General features: G+C 36.6%; 1 protein-coding gene across 3 annotated transcripts in view; it reads left to right on the top strand.

The window, feature by feature from the left end:
* Positions 1 to 7,800: 7,800 nt before the first annotated feature.
* The window catches only part of LOC150110190 (nuclear pore complex protein Nup93-like), a 314,507-nt gene continuing 294,861 nt past the window's right edge, over positions 7,801 to 27,446 (top strand). For all 3 annotated transcript variants that reach the window (XM_090392052.1, XM_090392041.1, XM_090392034.1), the window contains exons 1-2: positions 7,801 to 8,278; positions 25,396 to 25,617. In XM_090392052.1, the coding sequence (XP_090248178.1) occupies positions 25,433 to 25,617 (185 nt within the window). In that variant the 5' untranslated portion in view covers positions 7,801 to 8,278; positions 25,396 to 25,432. The remainder of the gene's footprint in view (positions 8,279 to 25,395; positions 25,618 to 27,446) is intronic.

The raw sequence follows: 27,446 nt of genomic DNA, 5'->3' as shown, positions 1-27,446 counted from the left end.
CAATTAACATCTGTACTTTGATTTATGAATTTCATTCTTGAAAAAGTGCTATCGCAAAGATATGTGTTCCCGATTATTAAGCACATCTTGAGTCCAAAGTTCCCCAATTTCGGCGGTACATTTCTATTGTTAGTAATTTTAAAAGATCTTCCCTTTCACTTCTGTTAGTATGAGAAGGGTCTGATTACAAATCGCACAATTCGAACTCAAGGTCAGATCTTACATTTTAAATGCTGACAGTCAAGGGATGAGTAAAAATTGAAATATCTTCTTTAATTTCCTTCACATCACCAAATCGATTCTCAAAATCTTCAGTGATCCTTTCAATATACATTACATAAACTGAAAATGATATATCCTCAAAATTCTTCATTTTTTCAAAATGTTCTATGCAATTCGGAAAAAAAAGTAAAAATATTATTAGCTAATGTTGATTTTAAAAGCTTCAATTTACTTTCAAAACCATTCAAATGACCATATATGTTGGCAATATTCGATTGTTTGCCCTGCAGTTTTAAGTTCCTTGGTGAAATTCTGAAAGTATTCTTGGAACATGTCATTCGAGATTTATGCTGGTGCGTAATGGCGGTTGCCAAGTGTTTATATATGTGATCAGTGATTTAAATAGTTGTTATGATTTTCTAAAGAAAAGTTTATTTTGTAAAATATTTGCTACTGATGCTGGTAGATCGATTTGATCTACGGGATATTTATATATAGAGGTAAGTGTTCTTCATTCTGTGAAACATTTACTACCTTTGCTGGTAGATCGACTTGATCTACGGGATATTTACATTGGGCTCTAAGTCCCACTTCTCAAACTTTATTTTAATAGAGTTGTTGCCTTCTGTTAATCATGACAAAACCTCTCAATGAAGGCATATTTGAAGAAGTTTAGAAAGAATTCCTGAGATTAGGAAAACTTTTGAGCGACAACTGGCCAGGAAAAGTAAAGCTCTTAGATACATTCCCCCCTACAGCAGTCACAGAAGATAGGATGGATGATTCTATTGAAGGAAGTATGTTGACTGAACCAGAATCAAGTCACTCCACGAATACAGAGAATGCTGCATCTCAGGATAATACTCCGCAGTTTGTGGAAACCAACACAGAATTTCAAACAGTCAAAAAGAAAAGGAAAATCTCCTCTACTGCAGATACACCCAAAACAGTGGAGATAGAACCAGATAATGTAATTAAAGAAAGGGTACCCCCAGTCGTCCTAAGGGCCAAGGAGCACTGGACGTCCGTTGCATCCACAATGAAATCTTCAGATATCACCTTCATTAAAGCCACAAACACAGAAGGGATTCGCATACAACCTAAAACATCATCAGATTACAGAAAAATGACCAAACTTCTAGACACCAACAACTTGCCATATCACACTTTTGCACTCAACAGTGAAAAAAATTTAAAAGTAGTGTTAAGGGGAGTAACTGAAACATTACAAATAGAAGACCTCACTGCAGACCTCCAACTTAAGGGATTTAGCCCAGTTAAAGTCAGCCGAATGCGGAGAGCTGATAAAACACCCTATCCCCTAATTCTAGTAGAAATAAGCAAAGACCAAAATCATATATACAATCTCCAAACCATCTGTGATCTAGTCATAAAAGTTGAGGCATTGAAACATAAATCAACTACAACCCAGTGCCATAGATGCCAGAAGATTGGGCATGCCCAACGATGCTGCAAGGCCGAATTTCGTTGCGTTAAATGTGGTGGCAAACATGCATCAAATGAATGCCATAAACCTCGTACACTTCCAGCAAAATGTGCAAACTGCGGAGGACCACACCCTGCAAACTATAGGGGCTGTATAGCATTTCCTCAAAACCAAAAATTACAACTCAAAACCAGTAAACCTCTTCAAGAACAAGCGTCTTCCCATCAAACCATAGTCTCCACAACGGATGGAAGATCGTATGCTGAAGTTACAAGATCAACCTTTGATCTTGTAACTTGTCACAGCAAACCAACAAGCCTATCCTACTGAACATAACAAGTCACTTAGGTGAAATGCTTGCTGAACTCCAACAAACCAACCCAACTCAAGAAGCCAAAGATATCATCTTAAGGCATACACAATCACTCTTTATGGAAATTCTTAATGGATAAATCTAAAAGAAAACCGAAATCATTACAAATTGTTTCATGGAATGCAAATGGTTTATCTATCAAATTACAGGAGCTGCAGGAGTTTGCAGCAGAAACTCAAGCAGACATCATCCTCATAAATGAAACACATCTTCGTCCAAGTGACAAAATCAGAATCAATAGTTATAGCACTTACCGAACAGACAGATGCTTTGCTAGAGGTGGAGGCACTGCCATCTTTGTGAAAAGTAACATAAAACATAATTCAATAGCAGAACCCCAAACAGAACACATGGAAACTACAGGAATAGAAATACATATGGAAAATACAAGCAGCATTACGATATATGCAGCCTACAACCCCCCAAATAAAAAACTCCTTGAATCTGACTTAGAGGTGATACTAAATACAGGCAGAGCAGTGATTATAGCCGGAGATCTTAATGCCAAACACTCAGTCTGGAATAGCAGAAACTCAAATATTAATGGAAGAATACTCAACTCTTACACCACTTCAAGAAATATAACAGTAATAGGACCCACTGAACCCACACATTATGGAGCTACCGGTCGTCCTGATGTACTAGATATAGCTATATTAAAAAACATAGCGCACAGCTATCAGATACAAGCAATCAACGACTTAAGTTCTGATCATAACCCCATCATATTACAACTAGGCACCATACAAGATATAACAGAAAACACCACCGCATTTATAAATTGGAAACAACTTCCCTCAGCTTTCCAGGAAAACCTTGGTCCAATACCGCATATAACATCTGCTGAAGATGTAGAAAAAGCAGTGAAGACTCTTGAAAAACAACTGCTGACAGCTATAACGCAGGTAACAAATATAACCAAATGTACACCATCAAATAAACTTCCACAGGATATAAAACGTCTTATCCAAGAGAAAAACAGATTAAGAAGACAATATCAGAGAACAATGGACCCAGCGGATAAACAAGCAGTCAATAGAGCAACAAACCAAGTTCGATATGCCCTAAAGGACCACCGTAACCAACTCTGGAATAACAAAATTCTCCAATTAAACACAGAGGATCAATCAATATGGAAAATGATGAAATCACTCCGTTCAAAGCGTTTTACATTTCCTCCAATCCAAGGTGAATCTAATGTTGTCTACAACGACGAGGAAAAAGCTGAAGCATTTGCTGACAGTTTAGAAAAACAATGCAGCCCCAATTATATCAATACAGATATAAATTTCATAAGTAAAATTCACACCCAAGTGCGTAAAATAACTCAAAATGCCTCATTCCAATCCAATAACAAATCCGTATCACCAACAGAAGTATATGAGATTTTAAGAAAACTAAATAACAAAAAGGCTCCAGGTCCAGATGGAATAACAAATAAGGTACTCAAGTTACTTCCTCGCAAAGGGGTTATGCATCTAGTAGCCATCATTAATGCCATCTTCCGGCTAAATTATTTCCCACAACGATGGAAAATTGCCGACGTTTTCCTAATTCCCAAACCTGGGAAAAATACACAGTTTCCTGTAAATTACAGACCAATCAGCCTTCTTTCATGCATAGGTAAGATAGCCGAACGTGCTATTCTCACACGGCTTCAAGAGGCAACAGATATGAACCATATAATTCAAGATGAACAATTCGGCTTTAGGAAATATCACTCCACAACGCTACAAATTTACAGAGTTATCGAACATATAACCCAAGGGTATGAATGGCACCAACACACTGGCGCAGTTTTTCTAGACATCACCCAGGCATTTGATAGAGTATGGCATCATGGACTAATTTTTAAACTACACGAAGTTGGTATTCCATTGCCACTAGTGCTACTTATCAAATCATATCTACACAACAGAAAATTTAAAATAAAACTCAACGGTATCAGATCCACGGAGAGGAGAATCACGGCCGGAGTACCTCAAGGCTCTCTACTATCTCCCCTGCTCTTCTCCATATACATGGCAGATCTCCCCAAACTGTCTCCAGCTATCACCGCTCTGTATGCCGACGATACAATCATTATAGCCAGATCCCTCCGTCCACACCTGGCCACAATCAAGCTGCAGAGAGCAGTCAATGAATTGGAGGATTGGTACACCAAGTGGCGTATCGCAATTAATCCAAACAAAAGCTCTGCAGTACTTTTCACCAGACGTAAGGCAGAACCGAATACAAGCATACAAATGTTTGGTAAAATCATCCCTTGGCGCAATTCTACCAAATATCTGGGAATTCATCTTGATAGACGTCTAAACTTCAAGTCACATATGGATAGTGTTACCACTAAGGCAAGTCAGACTATAGCACAGCTATATCCACTTTTGAACAGGAACAGCTTCCTAAGAATAAGCAACAAAATCTTACTTTTCAAATCGGTAATCAGACCGCAACTAACTTATGCCTCTCCAACCTGGGGTCACACGACTAAAAGCAACATCAACAGACTTCAGATAATACAGAATAAATGCCTAAGAATGGCATTTAATGCCCCATGGTTCATCAGAAACATCCAATTACATCAAGAAGCCAATCTTCCAGATATTAAGACCTACATGACAAGCATTGCAGAGAAATTCTTCACAATCACGGATAATCACCCAAATCAGTTAGTTCGACAGGCAGCGGACTACAAGCCCTCAGATCGTTTCAAACATAAAAAACCGAAATCCTCCATCGCAAGAGAAAGCTGATACAGCCTCAATGCTCACAATGAGCGGGTAAATTACCCACAATAATCTCATCACCCACAATCTAAAATCCAGATGAAGGGATAAAGAGTCAAGGACTTAGTCCATCAACCAATTAAGTTCAAGTTCAAGTTCAAGTTTTAAGTTCAACTCATTCAAATGGTTGGTCATATCAGTTATAAATGCAAGATCTGATAAAAATACGGATCTTGCATTTGATTTCAAGTTCTGTTGTGTTAGACGTCACATAGTTTTTTAAGAAATATGGGTATTTCTTTCCGAATAGCAAAAAATGATTCCAGACATTTTCCGGCACTCAACCAGCAAATATCAGAATGAAGGAGCAAATCGCCATATGCAGCATCCATTTCGCTCAAGAAATCGTGAAACTTACGATGAGTCAGAGATCTATTGCCTCCTCTTATAATACTTATTTTTACAGCTAATTTCATGGCATTGATATCACATAGAAATTTTCCACATAGTGCTTCTTGGTGAATTATGCAATGCACTGTAGGGCTGCTGAAATTATTTTATTTCAATAGTCCACAAAAGCCACTTCAATTCATCGTCATAGCTTTGGCCGCCATCTCTTACAATGCAGGAACATTTATTGAATTCTGCATAGTTCACAACAGAGTTTTGCGCTGCTTCGAAAATATCAGCACCTTTAGTAGTCCCATGTAGAGATATAAGCCTGAGGAATTCTTCATTAATACACCCTCTATCCAAAAAGAAACCGAACTTTTCGAAAATAAAAGAAACTAGTAACGCCACCCGTTGTATCTTTTTGTTGTTGAAAGCAGCAACCTTCATTAGTGTTGTATCAACTGTTTATGACATTTGTTTCATTAGAAGCCAAGTTATAGTGGCAAGAGTGACAGTGTGTTTTGACGAATGGCAGGTCGTCACGATATTCATGTCATGCCGTACGCGACGAATTCTCGCTATCAATCGCTTCAAAACTTCGAGATAAAACTCACCATTGACCGTTTTGCCAGACGGAACGAATTCTTTGTGGATAATGCCCATGGAATCATAGTAACAAATCAGCACTGTCTTTACTTTTGACTTCTCCAAGCGACTTTTTTCGGATGCCCCCTCTTCTGGTGGTCTCCACTCAACACTCTGTTTCGGGCTGATACTCAAAACACCACGTTTAGTCACCAGTAACGATCGTTTCAAGGAAGTTTGAGTCCTTACGAGCGGTTTTAATGAGGTCCTTGCAGTGTTCAATTCGATGCATTTTTTTTTTGGTTGTTGGTCAACTTGTGGGGAACAAAACGCGAATTCAATTTACGAAAGCCCAAACTCTCGGTCAAAATGTTGTGCACAGTTGATTTTGGAATCCCCAATTCATCTTCAACCAATCTCACGGACGATTTCGGGTTTTCTTTGATGAAACCACACACACTTGGATGTTAACTTCGCTTAGTCCAGTTTTTGGACAGCACGGCTTTTCGTTGTCCTCAAGCGTCTCATGACCACTTTGAAATGGCTTAAACCACTCGTAAATTTGAGTATGGGATAAACATTCATCACCGTATGCTTTTTGAAGCATTTGATGCGTTTCGGTAAAACTTTTACCAAGTTTAACACAAAACTCAATCGTAGCTCTCTGTTTGAAACTCATTTTCCGACCGTTCGTCAAAACACACTGTCACTCTTGGTACTATAACTCGGTTTCTAATGAAACAAATGTCACAAACAAATATTATGAGGTGAGTTAGCCAATCTCATACGGAGGTAGCAGGGTTTATTCTCCCTGAAACTTGGGTTTTTCATCCCGCATACAGACAAATCGGCAATTCAGAACACACAATTTTCAGAGAAAAAATACTTTTGGTGGTTGGGTGCGATAGATGGCGCTGATGTAGTTGATTGGTAGTAGCGGTTTGGTAGTGGTGAGGGCAGAGAGTTGTACAGTGGATGTCCTCCTACGATGAGTCTTCGGATTCCTTAGAGGTATCACGAATAATAATAATAATAATAATAATAATAATAATACAGTTCACACAAAACACTAATGAAGGTTGCCGCTTTCGTCAACAAAAATATACAACAGGTGGTGCCACTAGTTTCTTCTATTTTCGAAATGTTCGGTTTCTTTTTGGACAGAGGGTGTAGTAAAATCCTCTTGAATAGTTCAAACAAAAATTAAAAGTTGACTAACGTCTGCTTGATCAGTGCTTTCATCCACACACACACACAAAGAAAAATACTCACATTTTGCTATTAAATCACACCGCCTTTTTGATACATATTGATCCATGTGTTGTATGCGTTATACTCTTTAGGCACTGACAAAAGTTGCATGTAAAAAAGACATTAAATTTTATTCTTGTTGTTTGTAATCAAGTAGCCTGATTCCCATCGGGTTTGATACACTCTCTTTTCATCTTCAATTTTTTCTTTTCTTGTTATGCATGGATATTTGACGATAAATTCTAATAAAATTTATTAATTAGAAGTAGGTTACTAAAGATAACACGGAAATAAATCACAATGCTTATCTAGTAATTTGGTGAGCACCTCGATAGCTGAACAATCGAACAACACGAATTGCGCTCTCATGTTCCTAGTCAGCTCACTCAGAGCATGTGCGTTGAAACAAAACAGTGTAAGAACGCTTATTTGACACATCTAATATTTGTTGTGTCAAAGAAGCAGCACAAAATCGCACCGCAGGCCGCATCCGGGCCGCGAGCCGTGTTTTGGACAGCCCTGGTCTACATTAATAGTGTCCGAGACAAACCTGATTTGCTTTGAGAATATAGTAGTTGAATGTTTTCTTTGTCTATGTTCTCTGTCTTCTCTCTAATGAGCAGTCGTGTATTATTCTCGCCCACCATTGGAATAAAAGACTTCCCTTTTCATATCTGTCACGTGCAGATAGTAGTATATCCCTATTTTCATGGGAACATAGCTCTCCTAATAAGGGATTTATTTATAGTTTGATAGCATTCCCAGCCACTAGATGTCTACCTTGACTTTAGGAAGTGGCGGTATACATGACATCGTGGTGTAAATCTCGAATTAATCCTATACCAGCATTTTTAGGAAGGGCTTGAAAGTATTATGTTTGTCTGTTTCGTATAGCATAAAGAATGACTATAAATTATGGAAAATTGTAGACGTTATGGAATTTTGGTCTTCACGGAAAGCAGTAAAATGTGAAATAATTTTTGAAACTCGGTTTTTTTTTAACTCTTTGAAATAGTGTGTTTTTGATGTATAAATTATTTACATAATTTGATGTATGAAGCCAGAGCTTTAAGTAGTATAAAATCGAGAGCACTTTACTCATACAAATGGTGATTTTTTGTTACTTTGATTATTTGATGAGTTAAAACTTGCTACGAATAGCATTTACTGTTTTCTTTTTGTCTCACGCGACTTTGTTAGTGAATTGTAGTCTTACAATCATGAAGCTGAAGAAATCAAATTTTCTACTTCGATGATTCAAATATAGGAATTGCAACTACGGTAAGCATTTTTATATGATAATGGTATGGTAGCACTAGCCCATGTTAAACAACCACAAATATTTATCGTGGCTCAGTAAGTATCTTAATCAGTTTCATGTAAATTAGTTGGATTTAACAGTTGGCTGGTTCTCCCATATTTGTATAGCCTTCAATGACTGTATATTATTATTATTATTACGGGCAACTCCAGGGAGTCCTTAGACTCATCGAGGGAGGCCCAAAATCATATTCATCACAACTATTCGACATTCATACAGTATCTATCATACCTCTCCTTAAACTCATTCACTTTCACAGCATCCACCACAGACTCTGGCAGCCCATTCCACTCATTCACCACTCTAAAAGTAAAGAACCCAGCTCTAACACCCTTACTAACCACACTTTTGCCCAGTTTCCACGGATGTCCCCTAGTCTTCCCACAACCAGCCCTGTTTTCAAAAATATCTTCTGAATTAATTTTATAGAAACCCTTCAGTAATTTGAATGTCTCAATCATATCTCCCCTCCTCCGCCTATCAACCAATTTTTGCAACCCACAAATCCTCAACCTGTTCTCATAAGGTTCATTCCACAGACCTGCTATCGTTTTGGTCACTTGCCTTTGGATCTTCTCAACCTCCTCCCCATCAAGAAGAAACCTAGGTGACCAAATCTGGGCACAGTAGTCGAGATGAGGTCTTATCAAGGCTCGATACAGAGGAACAATAACCTGCTTGTCTCTGCTTATCAACGTGTTCTTCAGCAACCAAGTGATTTGATGAGCTGATTTGGCTACTTTTGCAATGTGCCCCCTAAACTTCAACTCCTTATCCACCAACACCCTTAAATCTTGTTCCTCATCAATTTCCTGGAGTACAGTTCCACCATTGTAGTAAACTGCCGCCAATCTTTTCACCCCAAAATGCATAACCTTACATTTTGCCATATTAAACTGACATCCATTCTCCTTAGCCCAGACCTCCAATCTATACAAATCATCCTGCAAAATTTTGACGTCATCTGCATTCACTATTGCCCTACCTAACTTCGCATCATCTGCAAACAAATGAACTGTTCCCCTCAGACCATTTCCTATATCATTTATGAACAAATTAAACAGCAGTGGTCCAAGAACAGATCCTTGTGGCACACCACTAGTCACAGGCTGTCTTGTGGACTCTACTCCCGAGTAAACCACTCTCTGATATCTCTCCGTCAACCACCCTCCTATCCATCTCACCAACCCTATGTCCATTCCCATATGCTGCAATTTACTGATTAGAATTCCATGTGGAATCCTGTCAAAGGCCTTGGCAAGGTCCAGCAGAATCACTGTAAACCCATTACCCTTATCCAGTTCAGCCGTCACTGTGTTATAATACAGTGATGGAATATTATAAATATTCCTGAAGTACAAACCATCATTTGTAGATGAAACGTATTTCGGTTATGGATGTCAAGGATATTATTAATTTAAATTTTTCCATTGACAAAATAACATGGGAGTTGTCCCTTGTTAGCATTGCCTTTCTGGTATTGGATTTTTATAGTATTTGAACAGAGAGCATATTTCCTGTTCGGTTTCTGTCAGAAACAATGAATGCAAATCGAATCAGAGTAGGAGTAAGAGAGAGAGAGTTACGGGAATGATATAAGAGGAGAGAATATGAGAACCAGTAAAAGAGAGGGAATGAGAAAAATGTGAGGGTGTTGGAACCAGGGATAGAGGGATGACAGGACAACAGGTAAGTAGGGGAAACAAAGAAAGAAAATGTTAGAGGAAGAAGAGTGAGGGATGCAGGTGAGCAAGGAAGGAACAGAGTGGTAAGAGGTGTGATGTATGGTGACTCGATGATCCATGGTGTGCAAGATAGAATGCCTGAGGAGTGTTTACCTGGAGGAACGATAAATAGTGTGAGTATGGCAGTTAAGTGAGGTGAAAGGGTGGATGACATGATTGTGATGGTTGGCATGAATGATTTGAGAAGCAGTGTGAATTGGGGTGGCAAGAGATCCGAGGTTCATGCTTGAGGTTGTACAAAAGAAGACAGAGAGGAAAGATAGTGTTGTGTTGCCTAGGTGTGATAATGCAGAGCTGTGGAGGAGAGCATCAATAATAAATGGTATAATAGCTTAATAGCTAGAATATACTAGAATGTGTCCAAACTTGTAATACGTAGTTGCTTGGAGGGCATTTGAGGACAGAGAGGAACTATATGCGAGAGAGAGCTTGCATTTGAAAGAGGAAGGACGTAGGCATCTGGAAAGAATGCTGTTCTCTGAACAAGTCAATCTGTCAATGCAGGGAAACTAGAATTATCAGGGTGGATGGTAGCAGTGGCCTCTTCTGGGAATAAATGCTTAGGAGAAAGGGGAATACATTGGGTAGGGGATAATGATAGGTATAAAAACAGCGATGATGCCTTGATTCTTTATGCTAATGCCAGGAGTATCTGGAATAAAGATGAATTGGTGGCACTGATAGCATCAGCCTGTCCAAAGATTATTGGGATCTCTGAGACGTGGTTGATGGAAGATGATATGCTGACAGGAATAGAAGTAGCAGGGTATAGCATTGTTTGACAGGATAAGAAGGGAAAGCATGGTGGTGGAGTACTGCTTATGATAAGTGATTTGGAGAGTAATGGCACTAATGGTTTTGAAAGCATATGGCGTGAAGTAGAGGTGGGCAGGACAGGATATTTTGTGGGATGTTGTTAAAAGCCAGGAAGCATAGAGGGTGAAGAGCAGAAGATGTTTTGGCAGTTGAGTTTGGCAAGTGCAAGAAGAATTATTGTTATTGGAGATTTTAATTGCAGCAGTATAAATTGGGAAGAGGAAACTGTATGTAGTAATAAGGGAATGGAATTTCTGGAATTCTTGAGGGACAAATGTCTTGGGCAATATGTAGCAAAAGGAACACGAGGTTCAAGAGTTTTAGGTTTGGTCTCAGTTATAATCGGCTCTTCTGATGCTGTGACCAAATCTAAAACTCTTTATTGAGAGAGTGACCATGTGGCTTTGACATGGAAGATGAATAGAAATGAGATTTTATTCGATTTATGAGAGTGTCAAAGAGAAAGTAATGTATATGGAATTATAAAGCAGGTGATCATAGTCTTAGATATCAACTTGGGGGAGTTCCATGGAAGAAGGAATTGGAAGGGCAAGATATCATTAGTGCTTGGAAACTTGTGAAGAAATATTTATTAGCAGTAGTAGCAAGCTGTATACCACAATTGAAGAAGAGCATACAATTTGCAGTAAAGTGGATGATAAACAATATAAAATGAGAACTGTAGGTAAAAAAGAGGTTATGGAAGAGATATAAGGAGAAAGGGGAGGGGAGAGCAGATGCATGAAGAATGTAAGACTCAGGTCAGGAGAATGACTAGTATGGTAAGGAAGGCAAAACTGAAATATGAGAAGAGATTGGTCCCAAGATCCAAAGAAAATCCTAAGGAATTTTTTAGCCATGTGGCTAAAAAATTCCTTTTTAGAAGGAAAAATGATTGTGGAAGAATGACATTGTTGGATAGAAAAGGGAATAGAATGGCTGATGCAAAGGACATAGTGTAGTTGTTCAATGAATACTTTATTGGGCTATTTCATGCTGGAGAAGTAGGTTTTAATACTAAAGGGGATAGGGCAGTTTGAGGTTAAGAAGTGCAAGAAGAGAGTGTGTTCCAAATACTGTCAATAAAGAAATGGGACTCGATGGGATTTTGCCATGGGGTTTGGGAGAATGTGCTAAAGAACTGCCCTGGCTTTTCAATAAAAGTTTGGCCATGGGAAAGGTACATAAGGAGAGTAAGATAATGCATTGCACAAAGGTGGTAGCAGACTGGAAGTGTCAAGCTATAGTTTGTATTTCATCAGTAGTTAAGATCTTGGAGAAATTAGTGAAGGATCATTTACAGCATTGGGGATGAAGGTAATGTTATCTGTGAGAGTCAGCATGGATTTGTTAAGGGGCACTCTTGTTGTTGTAATATGATTGCCTTTTATAATAAAGTGACAAGCAGTTGATGAGGGAAAGGCATATTCTGCCATTTTTTTGGATTTTACAAAGGCATTTGACAGGGTACCACATGAAAAGCTGATATTTAAGTTGCAGCAAATGGGTTTAGATGTCAGGTTAGTGAACTGGATTTGGGATTGGCTGTCTGATAGATATTCAGAGTTGTGTATTAGGAGCAGTTACAAGTGGGTTCTCTCAGGGCTCAGTACTTGAACCTATATTTTTAACCTTTATGTCAATCTTATTGTCAATGGAATACAGGGGGGGGGATATTCAGTTATTTGCAGATGACATGAAGCTTATGAGAGTTATTAATAGTGCAGATGTGGTAGTCCTGCAAGAGGGTTTGAATAAACTGGATAAATGGGTAAATGAATGGGAGTGTCAGTTTAATGCAACTAAATGTAAAGTTTTGAAGTTTGGAATACATCAGTGGAAGACTGTATACTCTGTTTGGAAGAACTGTACTGGAGGAAGTGGGGGGAGGCTAGGGATCTGGGGGTGATGATTGATAGAAATGAAAAGCTAGAAGAAGGAGAGGTGAAATGATTGAGACTTTTAAACTATTGAAAAAATTCCCCAGTGCCAACTGGGGAATTTTTTCACAAAGAAAAAGTTTTTCTTTCATTTGGTGGAACAGAGGAAGGAGTGATGACAAAGAGGGGGGGGGGACAACCCTGGCAGTTACAAAAGGAAGTTGTGAGGAGTGATTTCTTTGCATGGAGGGTGGTTGAACCCATGGAATGCATGCCTGGTAGTGGTGACAGCATGAATGGTCAGTGAGTTCAGTGATAGACTTGGTGTTTTCTAGCATGGGCCTTCCATGATGAATCTTGTGACTCCATGGAGTCACAATAATAATAATATCTCTAATCAGGACCAACAGATCAAGACAGCTGTCAGGCCAATAAAAAGGCAAGGGCTCTTGAACAGGCTGTTTTTAAATGTTGCAAGCCTAAGTCAGCTCCTTGCTGAAGCTTATATTGGTTTTGGTTCTATCAATTTATAACAATGTATTAATCATATCTTTAACATCCATAATTTAACTTGCTCAATTGAAGCCTTTTATGCTGTATATTCTGATCTTTCAAATATTTCGGCTCTTTTGACAGGTGCCTACATGCCCTTGTGGAAATGGCTACATAAGCATCAATGGAAGTATAGTTCTCCCATACTCTGGTGGCTTTCATTGAATGTAAATTCTTGTACCAATGTTTTTAGATAAAACAGGAGGTTAATCCATACATTATCCAAGCTGTCGTTGATGTACATTTGGATGGCTTTGATTGTTGGTGGCTCAGTAAATTTTGATTTTATGATGTGTGTGTGTGTATTATTACTAATATTATGTGCCACCTCCAAGGACTCATTGCTCAAGGGCACTTCCACTTCACTGCATATAACTCACTGTCTTCAATCATCCAACTACACACTACTACTACTACCACCACCACCACCATTAGTATTTTGCTCCATTATAAAATATTAATACCAGAAACACTTATGTTAAATATTTTTATTGTAAAATTTTCGGCCAAGTTTCATAGCCATTGTCAATACAGTTATAGGAAAACTCAAAAAAGAACAATTTAATTGAAATCATGTGATATGTGCAATATCAGCTGCAGGAGAATAGCTTCATCTGCATTAATAGATATTCAAAATAGATTACAATAAATCAATTTAGTTAATTATTTTAAAATTATAAACAATATTTAATTACAATTATGGAACACATGAATGGTGAATATTGGTTAATATAAATTTCCAAAATTGAGAAAGGTTTAGGCAATCGTTTTTGTTCAGATTCAGGTTATGAATGTGTGCTTCACAGCTTTCTAGAAGAAAGTAACTTTTGTGTAACGCTTTGGTTTTGTTCCACTGAATTCTGTGTTTTGTAGATAAAGTGTGGTTTGCTAAACTGGATTTGTTGGGTTTGTTAAGAGAAATGTATTCCTGATATCCTTCCAGACGAATTTCTGCAGATTGATCAGTTTGTCCATAATAACATAAGCCACGATAGCAGGGGATTATATAAACTCCAGGATAAGATAGAGGAGGATATTTGTTTTTTGGTGAGATAAGGAATGTATTAAGTTTGAGAACTGGATGGAAAGCAATTTGTACACTAATCTGACAAAATAATCTTGCTATTTTTTCAGAAAGTCCCGTAACATATGGAATACAAATTCTGGTAATTTCTTCTTGAGGAGGGCTAGGACGATGACCATAATTATTCATTATTTTTTCCAATAGATTTTGCATTGTAACCATTTGCACTGAAGGTAGTTCTGATAATAAACAGTTCTTTGTTTAAAAGAGAATTTGTAGAACAAATTTTATGAGCTCTGTTAATTAAGGATTTGATTATACCATATTTCTGACAAGGATGGTGATGAGAATTAGAATGAATGTATTACAAGTATGAGTTGGTTTTCTACATATTGAGAACTGTAAACTACCATTTGGTTGTCATTGAATGAGAACATCCAGTAAATGAAGACAGTTGTCTTCTACTTCTAGGGTAGATTTGATTCTTGGGTTAATTGAATTAATTTTTCTAAGAAATTCATGAAAATCAGACAAAGAGGAGTTCATACAGCAAACACGTCAATGTATCCGTGCCAAACTGATGGTTTAGGTGAAAAAATGTCCAGAATATATTGTTCAAAATATTATGAACAGATTGAGGGAACAACTATGGATACCTAAACAACATATGGGACTTCATCAGATCAGTTATGGAAATATCAAGAATAACCACGTGAGTTTCTCCAAATCTTTCCATGCCAATGAAGGTTGGTGAAGAGGTCGTCTGCTGTAGAATAGAATGCAGAATACATATCAACAGTGAATATGGAATTCTGCCCACCGATATGCATTCTGTCTATTTGTCTGTGATAAGTGAGAATTTTTAGTAGATGAGTAAAAAAATTAGGAGTCTTAGGGTGTTTTTTCTGTTCGTTTTTATATTTTCACTTTGCTTATTGTGCCTATTGTTACAAATGCCTGTTTGGTTGGTTATGTGATTTTGTCATAATGGAATACAACCAGTAAAAGGATGGGATACCATACAACATTTTTTCTTTTGATATCACTGATCTATATTGTGACAATATTCTAAAATAGATGTGCAGTGGACAGCAGTGCTTATTTTATATGCAGAAATGGAAAATATAGAATTTGAACCATTAATCTACCAAATTTTCCTGGGAGCTTCAGATAACACTACAAGGGCTGGAGGAGTTGGCTTCATCATAAATGAAAAGCTAACTAAAAATATTATTTCTTGCACAATCCATCCTGAACGACTAGGAACACTAAAATTAAAAATTAAAAATTAAAAAAATGTTCAAAACAGATAAACCCAGAACAATTTAGAAAAAATGTGGAAGAAACCGACTGGAAATTAAAAAATGACATCGACAAAGATTTAACAAACTTTAACAATCAATTAATGAACTGCAAAGAAAGAACCTCTTATGAACTTCCTCCTAAGACCAGGGAACGCCTATCAGCAAGAACGATAGAACTATTGAAGAAAAGAAGAATACTGAAAGATACAGGAAAAGAACGCTTAGAATATAAAATTATCTGTAAACAACTGAGGAAGAATATAAAAGACAACTATAACATATATAGAACAACAAAATTGGCAGAAGCAGCTAGGCTCTGCAGTAGCCTAAAAAAAAGTAGAAAAAGAAATAAATCTAAAAGCAACCACTACCATCAGCCTTCATAACAATCAAGGAAACAGACACACAAACAGAGGCGAAATGGAAAAAATAGTAAAATCTTTTTATGAGAACCTTTACTCATCTAAACAAGTAATCACAGCTCCAATACCAGACGAAAATTTGGAAATACCATCTGTCCTACCTGAAGAAGTAAAAATGGCTATCCACCATATGAAAAATGACTGATCACTAGGAATTGACGGTATAAAATCTGATGAATTAAAAATAGGTAGACTCTTTAAAGCTCTAGCAGAAAGGTTCACCCAATATATACAATTAAGGAAAGTACTTACTGAATGGAAAACATCAAAGACCATAATTCTGCATAAAAAAGGTAATAAAGAAGACATCAGTAACTACAGACCCATCTCTATTAGCACACACACACACACAAAATATTCTCCACAGTCATCCTAAACAGAATACAAACCTCCATCAACGAAAATAGCTGCAAAGAACAGGCTAGTTTCAAAAAAGGGTTTTCAACAATAGATCACATTCAAACTATTACTCAGCTAACAGAAAGATGCAGAGAATACCAGATCCCACTTTGTCTTCTTTTTATTGATTTTAAAAAGGCATTTGACACTGTTGAGCATAATGCAGTATTCCAAGCTTTAATAGAACAAGGCGTAGAAAAAGCATACATCCAACTCATAAAAGATATCTACAAAGAAGGGACAACAAATATCACCCTTTTCAATCACTCGATTAAAATTAACTTAAGTAGAGGAGGATGTCAGGGTGATGTCTTATCACCTAATCTCTTCAAATCTACTCTGGACAGCATCATTCGAAAAATTGACATGATGGATGGAATAAACATTGATGGTGAAATGTTAAATATCCTACTATTCGCTGATGATGTGGTATTAATATCTCAGTCACCCAAACTCTTAGAATCAATGCTGAATAACATAAGCCAAAACTGCAAAAAAAAATTGGATTAGAAATACACCCAGACAAAACAAGATGGATGAAAAACAATTAGTGATACCCTGAAGTTGCACGATAGGTGGGACCAAAAAGCGCATAAGTTGAATTCGTGTAACTCTGGGTATAAAATTGCATGTAATTTATATATACAAACATACAATTGGGACCAAAGGTTTACAAAAACACCTATATTTTTCAAGAAATATAATCATAATTGTAGTTTTTCGTATACATAAAAAAAAAAAAGGAAGTTATTTCGATGGTTTCATAAAATCTAATAGATTTGTCTGATGGCATAATATCTTTTTCTTGTCACGCAGAATTTCTTCATAGCAAGCCAGTGATTTTTTTATTCCTTGCCTTGTGGCTACGAATTGTAGCCCTCGTTAGAATCTATGTCCTCCAAAATCTGTAAACCTTTCTTAATTAAGCTGAGACCTTAAGGGGTGTCTCCGATATCGTAGACACCCCAAGAATCTCCGATTATCCTTACAGCATCTAAAACATTAAACCGTTTCCAAAACTCTTTAACAGACAGTTGCTCATTTTGCCTCATAGCTTCATTCAGACTTGTAAACGAACAGCGTGTGTAGTACGCTTTGAATGTTTTTCTTTTCTTGTTAGCTGTAGAAGAATCGGACTTGCTTCTTTTGGGTGACATTATTATTTTTTATGTGATAAAATTTTTATCAAGAACATAACATTAAACAATCGCAAAGTTTGTAGACTATAAAAATCGTGTATGAATGGAGACTGTGCGAAACATATCAGTGCTTGTTCACAGCATGTGTGACACTGGCGAATGCGGCCGGCACGGAAAGATACGACTAGTGGTGAGGCGTGATGGGAATACGTACATATAAGAAACCGCGTAATTCCGGATTCGCGTAAGTCGGGGTATGACTGTACTGTAAAGATCATACAATCACTCTAGAATCTCACACCATTGAAAAAGTTGAAGAATACATCTACCTCGGCCAGTCCCTAATAATGATATAAGAAATGAAATAGCAAGGAGAAAAAGAGCAGCGTAGATAGCCTTCAACAAAATAAAATCAACAGTTACCAACCGAAACATAGATATAGAAATAAGAGCCCATCTTTTCAATAGTCACATCTTACCAGCATTAACTTATGGCAGTGAAACATGGAACACAACTTTAAAAGAAGAACAAAGCTTAATAACATCTCAACGAGCAATATAAACAAAATAGATCACGTAAGACGCACAGAAGTCTGGACTCACGGATATAATAAAAGCAATCTAAAAAGATGGGCAGAACATCTCGCCAGAATGAGAGACAACAGATGAACAGTCAGAGTTACAAACTGGTATCTGAGAGATACCAAAAGGAAACCTGGAAGACCAGCCTTAAGGTGGGAAGACCCAGTGATTAAGAAAGTTGGAAGAAAATGGAAAAGACAGGCCCAAGACAGGAATAGCTGGACTTTTTACAACCTGCAGTCATGGAGAAATTCTGACTGAAATCACAGGCCATCAAGGTAATATATATATAAAATGATAAGCCTTTTTTATGTCACATTTTTGAAACATTTTGAAACTCAGGGGTTACCCTGAGTGTCGAGTCATCAGAATTCAAGGAGAACCGACCTACCAGTCCGGAACACGGGGGGGGGGGGATAGCCCCCCCCCCCCCCCAGTATGGATAATAAAAGTTGAGAAGTACAGCATTTTTTTTTCTTATTTTCCTAAAATGTATGAAGTTATAAATTAAACTGATACATACATCTTCAAGGCCCACCTTTCCTAATTGGGTTGTGGGGGCAACAGCTGCAAGAGGAACTTCCAATGGTCATGATCCTCTGCCACCAAGCTCAGATGTTCTGGTGGGATTCTCAAACGTCTCCACCACATCAAACTGAATAATTAAAAAATATGTCAATTTTTGTGTGTTAAGGCTGAAGTGCTGTGAGGACATCATGTTGGAAGCTTAATGGAATGTATACAGCACTCGGAAAGGATTAAAACAGACTTTAATACTTCCAATATTTCATCTCAGTCACTGAGATATCTTCAGGGATTACAAAAAAACTGTAACATACACTCAAATACCGCACAGTACTAAGCTAACCACGTGGATGACTCTAAAGTCCTATGTAGGTGGTGCATATGGGCGATTGTAGGTGGCCTAGAATGTAAGGTGGGATCTCTGATTAATGCTTCCCAAATTTTCAAAGTTTAATGCAACCATATTTATTTAGATTTGGTTAATTTCTGAGAGCTGCTGCAGATTCTAAAAATAGTCTCTTTTTGAATTTACTGTGGTGGAGCATGGTGGTTTTTTTCCAAGCGATCCTGTGGGTTGTATCCAAAACATGATCTGCCAAGCCTGACTGACCATAGTCATGGTTGCAGATGTATGACTTGTGTTCTTCTACATGGTTGCAGATGTATGACTTCTGTTCTTCTACACGAACACAATTCATGCATCTGCAACCACGACTATGGTCAGCGAGGCCTGGCAGACCATGGATACAACCCACAGGATCTCTTGGAAAAAACCACCATGCTCCACCAGTAAATTAAATAAAAATAGACTATTTTTAGAATCTGCAGCAGTTCTCAGAAATCAACCAAATCTAAATAAATACAGTTGCATTAAACTTCCGAAAATTTGGGATCTCTGAATCATCAGAGATCCCACCTTACATTCTAGGCCACCTACAATCGCCCATAGAGGGTGCACCACCTAGATAGGGCTTTAGTCACCCATGTAGTTAGCTTAGTATTGTGTAGTATTTGAGTGTATGTCACATTAGTTTTTTTTTTGTAATCCATGAAGATGTCTCAGTGACTGAGACGAAATATTGGAAGTATTAAAGTCTGTTTTAATCCTTTCCAAGTACTATATACATTCCGTTAAGCTCCAACATGATAATATGTCAGTTTCTCAAGAGAAAACTAAAACTGTAGCATTCAAAGGAAAAATGCTCTCTCTCTCGATCTCCTCATGTCTGTAGACTCGTGACCTTCCTGATGATGCTTTGCCATTTCTTTCTCTCCTGTGCTTCTCTTATTGCTTGTTCTAGTTTAGGTGCAATGATTCTTGATGTTCGGTCAATCCACTTGTATGGTTGTTTTCCTCATTTTCTTTTCCTACACTGGTTGTCATATTCTGAAATGCCAAAATGCTGACACCCCATTGCCTGACCAACTTGTTCCGTACACAAACATCTAATACAAAAATAAATACATATGTTTGAAATTTTTACCTTTGTAAGCTTTTCATTAATTAGATGTGATGAGTATGCTTATTAGAACACACAAAAATATGAGATTTTAAGTGTCATCATAAGTCTTATGAAACAAGAGTAGGCCTACATGAAAAAGAATTAGACTTATCACACTACATACATTACTTTGCAGCCCATGCATATTTTTCACTAGACCTAATTTTCAAAATATTGAATAAGGATAGGAGATATTTCACATTACCATAGTTATTAGCATCTATGGAAACACCTATAAAGGGAATATCTGTCATGGATTTGATTATAGTTTCTATTGAATGGGGAGCAAGAACAGAATTTACAATGGCTTGTGTTTTTGTGCGACCACTCGACACTTTGGCTGCAATTTTTGAATTGCTGAAAATTTGTTTCAACAATCCATGAGCACAGTCCATGGAATTGTAAGTGTTGTGATGAACAGCAGTATGATATGCAAGGGCCCCCCTTCAGCAGCACTTGCACCGTCTTCCAGTTCTGAATTTGGCTTGATAAAATAATCACTTAATTTTCCAATCACTTAATTGAACTCTGTCCCCTTACACACTTTAAATGCTTTTCTGTTTTTGCATGTAGTTCCAAGTCTCTCTTGCTGTGCAACCAAAACGTATGTACCAGGACTGTTGCATACAATACATTCAGCCTCCCATGGCTCACTTCCAGGGCAAAAACATGGAAATTTTCCCCTATGATTATCATTGAAGGAGCACTTTCTTTTAGCTTTAGACATCCTCCGGATAATCTGAAATAAATATAAGTAAGATGATATAAAATTAAATTGTAATGTTTAGGTTGACCTACGGTTATGTCATAACCTAAAATGTTATATACATTTTAATTCTAATATAATTTGAATATAATATAATATCTTACTTGGTAAGGTCATTAATACTAATTAAGAACGAACAAAACTAAGGATGAACAAAACTTAATTCCACTTCAAACACCACCACTATCATAGCACTAAGCACGCAGTAATGCCATTAACGTGAGACCAGTGCCAGCGAGAAAGAGTGAAAAGTTGAAAAAAAAAATGAGTGCAGATATCTAAAAGTGCAATTAGATTCGATTTTGATTCAATTGTTCTATAATATAACCAACCTCCTGCATTCTTGTTTCAGCAATGTTACCAACACAGGAGAAATGCCTGGGGAAAAAATCTAAAATGCTCCCACAGAGATGCAGACAAAACGAGGGTTTTCAAAAATGTATGCGGACAAATATTTTCATTATCAAAATGCGGACATGTCCGCATAGATGCTGATATATGGTAACCCTAACCCTGGATGATTATTTTTTCCATGCAGTTGCCTTTCCTTCTACATATGTATCCAAAATATTGCACTATTCTCTTGTCAATTATGTTTATCAGTCTTGTGTGGATATTCAGTTCTAGGACACTTTTGTTTGTTCGTTTTTCTGTCCAAGGCACACTTAACAATCTTCTCCAGAGCTCGAATGCCTCAATTCTTTCTTCTGTCATCTTTTGTCATTGTCAAAGATTATGAAGCATAGAGAAAGATCAAATAAACTAAGGCTTCTGCAAGCTTAATTTTGGTCTTTTTGGATATGTGGCTGTCTTTCCAGATCTTAATTAAATCAGTCATTGCTTTCTTAGCTAGTGCTGTTCTTCTTATCTCTTTTTTACATCCATCTTTTTTTTGTTATTATCACTCCAAGGTAATTGAAATTGTTGACAGTTTCATCAACAATTCCAATTACCTTGACATCTATTTCTTCTGCATTGTTTAAAACCATTATTTTGGTTTTGTCTTGATTTATTCGTAAACTATGGCTTAAGCTTTCCCATTCTAATTGATTTAGGATGGATTTTATTCCTGTTCATTTGTTGCTATTATCACTGTGTCATCTGCATATCGTAGGTTAGTGATTGTTTGGTCACCTAATTTAATGCCTCCATTCCATTTTTCTAGAGATCTTTTCATTATAGTTTTGCTGTAAAGGTTGAATAGTAATGGTGAGAGTATGCATCCTTGTCTTGAACCTTTTTCAAATTGGAATGCAGGGGACACTGAGTTTTCAATTCTTACTGTTGCTTGATTTTGTTGATATAAGTTCTTTGAGGGTTATTAGATGGTTTAGTATTCTTGATTCTTGCATGATGGCCCATAAAATATCCCATCTCATATAGTCAAAGGCCTTGGAGTAATCTATAAAGCATAGATAAAGGCTTAAGTTGAATTCCCTTGCTTTTTCGATTATTTGTCTGATGTTAGATATATGATCTCTAGTTCCTCGACCTTTTCTGAATCCTGCTTGTTCTTCTGAGATCTGACGGTCTATAAAATTTTGTAATCTTTCCTTAATAATGTGTAGTAAAATCTTGCTGGTATGTGAGATAAGGGCAGTGGTGCAGTAGTTTTCACATTTGTTGTGATTGCCTTTCTTGTAGATTGGGATAATGGTGGAACTAGTCCAGTTTTGGCCATCTTCCAGTCGTCTAGATTTTGTTGCATAAATCATGTATCCAGTTGACTGCATTCTCTCCAAGGTTTTTCAGCATTTCAACCGGTATTGAATCAGGACCTGGGGCTTTGTTATTCTTTAATTTTTTGATTGCTTGATCTGCTTCACTTTTGAGGATCTCCGGATCCTTTTCCATGTTTTCCATAGCTTCTTCTTGTTGAATAGCTGGGTCCTTGTAAAGCTTGCCCAATATTCTTTCCATTTTCTGGATATGCCATTAGTGTCATTTAAGATCTTGCCGTTTTCCTTTGTAATTATATTAAGTTTTGGTTTGAATTTTTTGATTATATCCTTCACCTTCTTGAATAAATCTGTTGTTTCATTAGAGTTGGAGTGTCTTTCTATTTCTTTACAGATGTTTTGGATATAGCTATTTTTATCTTTTTGACAAGATTTCTTAATAGCTTCAGGTTCAGGTAATTTGGGTTTTGTCAATCAGTTTTTTAATTTGCTTCCTTTTTTCAATTAGTTCCATATATACATTATTAAGCTCCAACATGATAATGTCAGTTTCTCAAGAGAAAATTAAAACTGTAGCATTCAAAGGAAAAATGCTCATCCAAACTAAAATAGACAAAATAATTTATTAATTATTTCAGCTTTAAATTAAGTTACAATGAAGATTTAAACAAAATGAACAGATATTTTAAATTTTGATTAATAATAATAAATAATAAATAGTATATTAATAAATAATAAATAATAAATAGTATATTAAAACCAGGAGTAATCAGCAAAAAAGAAAAAAAAAAGAAGCAGACTAAGAATATATAATATTTTATCAAAACCAACATGGACAGTAAGATAAGAAAATAAAATTATTACTGTGGCAGAATGAAATACATGAAAAGAACAGTACATTATACAAGATGATTAAATGTGAAATGAAGAGATAGTGAAAGAACTGAAATTGAAGCCCAATAATGGAAACAATAGAGAACAGATTTTTCCCACACAGGGAACTAACATACTATAACTTGACCAACAACCTTGCTCTTGTATGGGCCTAATATAATGGAAAGAGCATCTAGACCAAATGACATGGGAGAACACCTAGGAAGATGCCAAATTACAAACCAAAGAGTTGAAGAAACAGAGGCGTGCTGATGAAACTGGACCAAAACTGCAGCAAGCCACCTATCCTGGATTCCTGAAAGGAGAAGGTTATGTATAATTTCCTTATGCTGATTTGAAAAACACAACCTAAATTGGGTAGCCAGCTTTCTGGATGGGTGCTTGCTTCAAGTGATGGCGGATGGCTCTTTATCTTCTATCTATACAACTAACGCTGGGGTCACACAAGGCTTTGTCTAACCTGTTTTTCTGTTCTTTTTCTGACCTGTTTCCTTCTATACATAAATGATCTACTCGAGCTGACTGCCAATCCAGTATACAGTTTTGCTGATGACAGCACATTGCGCTTTTCATTTTCATTTTGCAAACTCTGCAAAGCGCAAATCGCCATAACTTCCAGAACTCTAACCTCTACTACCTTAATTTCTGATCTTCAAAACATTCATTACTGCTTTTTGGATAACATTATTGACTTCCACATTAGCTAAACACAGCTCTGCATTATTTCCCTCAAAAAAAAAAAAAAAAACCCTGTTCTTCTAATCTTACCCTTCAATACTCAAATTTATTTAAGATGAGATTCATCTTCTTGAAGTAAACGTTCAGTAAAGTTCAGCCATTCTCTTCACTAGAAGACCATTATCCCCTGAAGGAGACATTAAGGTTTCATAATGCATAGTATTATACATGTCCATAAGGATATGTGTTTTTGCATTATTGGACACTAAGGTAAGTAATGTGAAGTCATTAGGTTCTATATACGAGTAGCCCAGTCATAAAGTTACTTCATGCGCAAACTTTGTTTGTTTACACTTGGATAAAGGATTAAACCAAGAATATAATTTCTTGCCATCTTTAATTTATAGTATAACCAAGTGGAAAAATTTTCAACTTTCAACTTCTTGGAATAACACCAACCTGAAATCTCTCTTGGCACAAACATATCACAAATATTGCCTCCTGTGCATCCAAAAAATTGGGCTTTCTCTTTATCAGTGCATTGAAACCATAAGTTTAATTTATTTTTATTTTTATTTATTTTTAGTGCTTGACTGCACAATGCTGATGAGGTGAATGTTCTCTATTTAAAATACTTGCACACTGTGAATCATGGGTAACTAATCACATGTCCATATATTAGTAATTTGGCTGCATTTGCAAACAAGTTATAAAATGTATAATGCTATACTGGTGACTAAGTAAGGAATGTTTATTATAGTTCTATTCACAACATCAGAAGGAAAAAAATAGGTCTTGTCACATTGCCACACATTACAGATTCATACAAAAATCTCCATCCCAGTTTGGGAAACACTTTATTGGAAGGGTTCACATTTAAGAAAATAAATCAATATATGGATGCATTTATTTTGTTAACCCAGTATGCTGATACTTAATGGTGTGCATCTCCACATTATGAAGATTTATGATGGAAATATATAACATAACGAAGTTGCATAATACCATTTAAAATATTCTATTAATGGACTAACATCTGCCTGACCATATTAGTTTAAGTTATTAAAACTAATGCATCTTAAAACTTAAGTTATTAGCTTTAAGCTTATTAATGATAATGTGTGAAGTTTAATTTTTAATCAGTTATGTTTTTTTGTAATATATTTGCAGATTACACTTGTACAGAAATTGAATAATTTTATTTACAATGGATAATGATATATCAGGATTTAATGAGCTGCTTCAGCAGGCAGAGCAGCTTACTGCTGATATGGATGGAAATGGGGAGCTACCAAGAGTGGAAAGAAATCTTCGTCAAATTCTTGAAGCAGGCCAACAGTTATGGTCTCGAACAGTTCAGACAGTAAGCAGAGATACTTCAGATGTTAAGGCGTAAGTAAACCTATTAAAAATATACAGTAGACTAGACATTTTTTGATGTAGTTTGCCTTGCCTTCATCTTCAGCTATTATCCTGTTATGAGAAATACAAACTGATGACATTGAGCATCTGCTGTTACATTTTTGAAAGATTTAGGAATAATTATAAATAAATACAATGTTGATCGTTATCACACACATACATTAACATTACATGAGCAAAAAGTGCCACCATTATATTGCATAGTATATTAATATTAATACAAAACTTTTCAGTGATTCATAACTTGTGTTATTTGCAAGAATTTGCTATGAGTGAGGCCAGATGGCTTGTGATTAGTGCTCAGGTCTCTGTAAGCATCATTTGACACTAATTAGAGAATTTAATAATATCGAGTTATACTTTGAGTTTAGCTACTTTCACAAGGCATTGAATCTGCAAGGTAGGCACAGACAAATGCAGTGATTCATTTGTGCAGTAATATTATATCTGTATTTCTTTGTAACGAGTACATTTTAGATTTCAGAGGTGTCCAGTGATGTAGTGAAGAGTATTGAACATGAAATTTTGTGATAAAACCCCATATTTTATGTCAAAAATGTGGTTATTTAAATTCTTTTTGTTAAATTGTTAAAATATGCATAAAGGCCAGTGCTGCTGAGAGAAATGTTCAGGCCCGTGACAAGTCTGTGGTCCGGGCCCCACTTAAAAAAAGTGCATCACTTTTGTTTAATAAAGAAAGTCATACAAAACATTAAACATTTATTTAAAAAAAAGTGTACAATAAATTCAAAATTTGATACATTACATATCATACAAAATACAAACATTAAATAAAAAGAGAATTTTAAAATTTTTATTGCCTCATCCACTTCCTCACTTTATGGTTAGCGAAATCTTTATTTAAAAAAAGTTTAAATGGGAATTACTGTGAATGCGATTACTAGCTAGCGCAGATCGCTATAACTACAGCGATCCACGCCGAGAGAATCAGTGTCTTCTGAACACTGAGTGAGATAAAGAGCGTAGCCGTCTGTCTAAAACAAAACACAGTATCATTCTTGATATGCCTTTATCATTGCTGTATTATTATGAGAATTAAAATCATGCATTATAAACACAGTTATGTGACACGTTGGGCCGTTTTCAATGCCGGGCCCGTGACAAAAGTCTCAGATATCACCCCCTCTCGGCGGCCGTGATAAAGACTAATGAGGATACATGAGAGAACATAATTTGCTCTACAAATAATACTAATTCATTTATGTGAATCCCTCCCACAGAAAATTGTAAATCTGTTGTACATTTCATACAGTGGATTGGACTAAGGATTTGATAATCCTTTTCCCTACTCTAGTTCTTTGAGTGTGGCTCTTTCATAAACTAATTTAGGTCTCCAAGACAGTCTCACACTTGGTGATGAAAATTGTCTCTTGCCTGAAGACTTGCACAAACATATATGCAACATTGGATTTCAGACCTGTTAGCTGGGAGGTGTGAAGATTCTATTCACTTGGCTAATCAGGTTCTCTGCATTCCTTAAAAAAAGGAATGCAGAGAACCAACCAAGGCTTCTGACCTAATGTCCAATCCTCACCTCCTTGTGGTGCACTCTGTTAGGTATCTACCTGGATACTGAACGAAGACGATGGGCTGGAAATTTGGGATTTAGCCAACCAAATTGTATTCTTATTGGCTTAAAACACAATGTAAAATGATGGTACAGCATGACAGAATTTTATGCTGGCTTAGGTGTTGGCTGGTTAAACAATGCCTCTATTGTTTTTGCCAGGGGCAAACAGCAAAAAGTCAGTTACTGGACGAATAAACATATCCCAACC

The sequence above is a fragment of the Typopeltis vanoorti genome, chromosome 1 (assembly GCF_054136105.1).
Source record: "Typopeltis vanoorti isolate ZY-2024b chromosome 1, IOZ_Tvanoo_1.0, whole genome shotgun sequence".
Lineage (NCBI taxonomy): Eukaryota > Metazoa > Arthropoda > Arachnida > Uropygi > Thelyphonidae > Typopeltis > Typopeltis vanoorti.
This window is presented reverse-complemented; position numbering and strand designations above follow the sequence as displayed.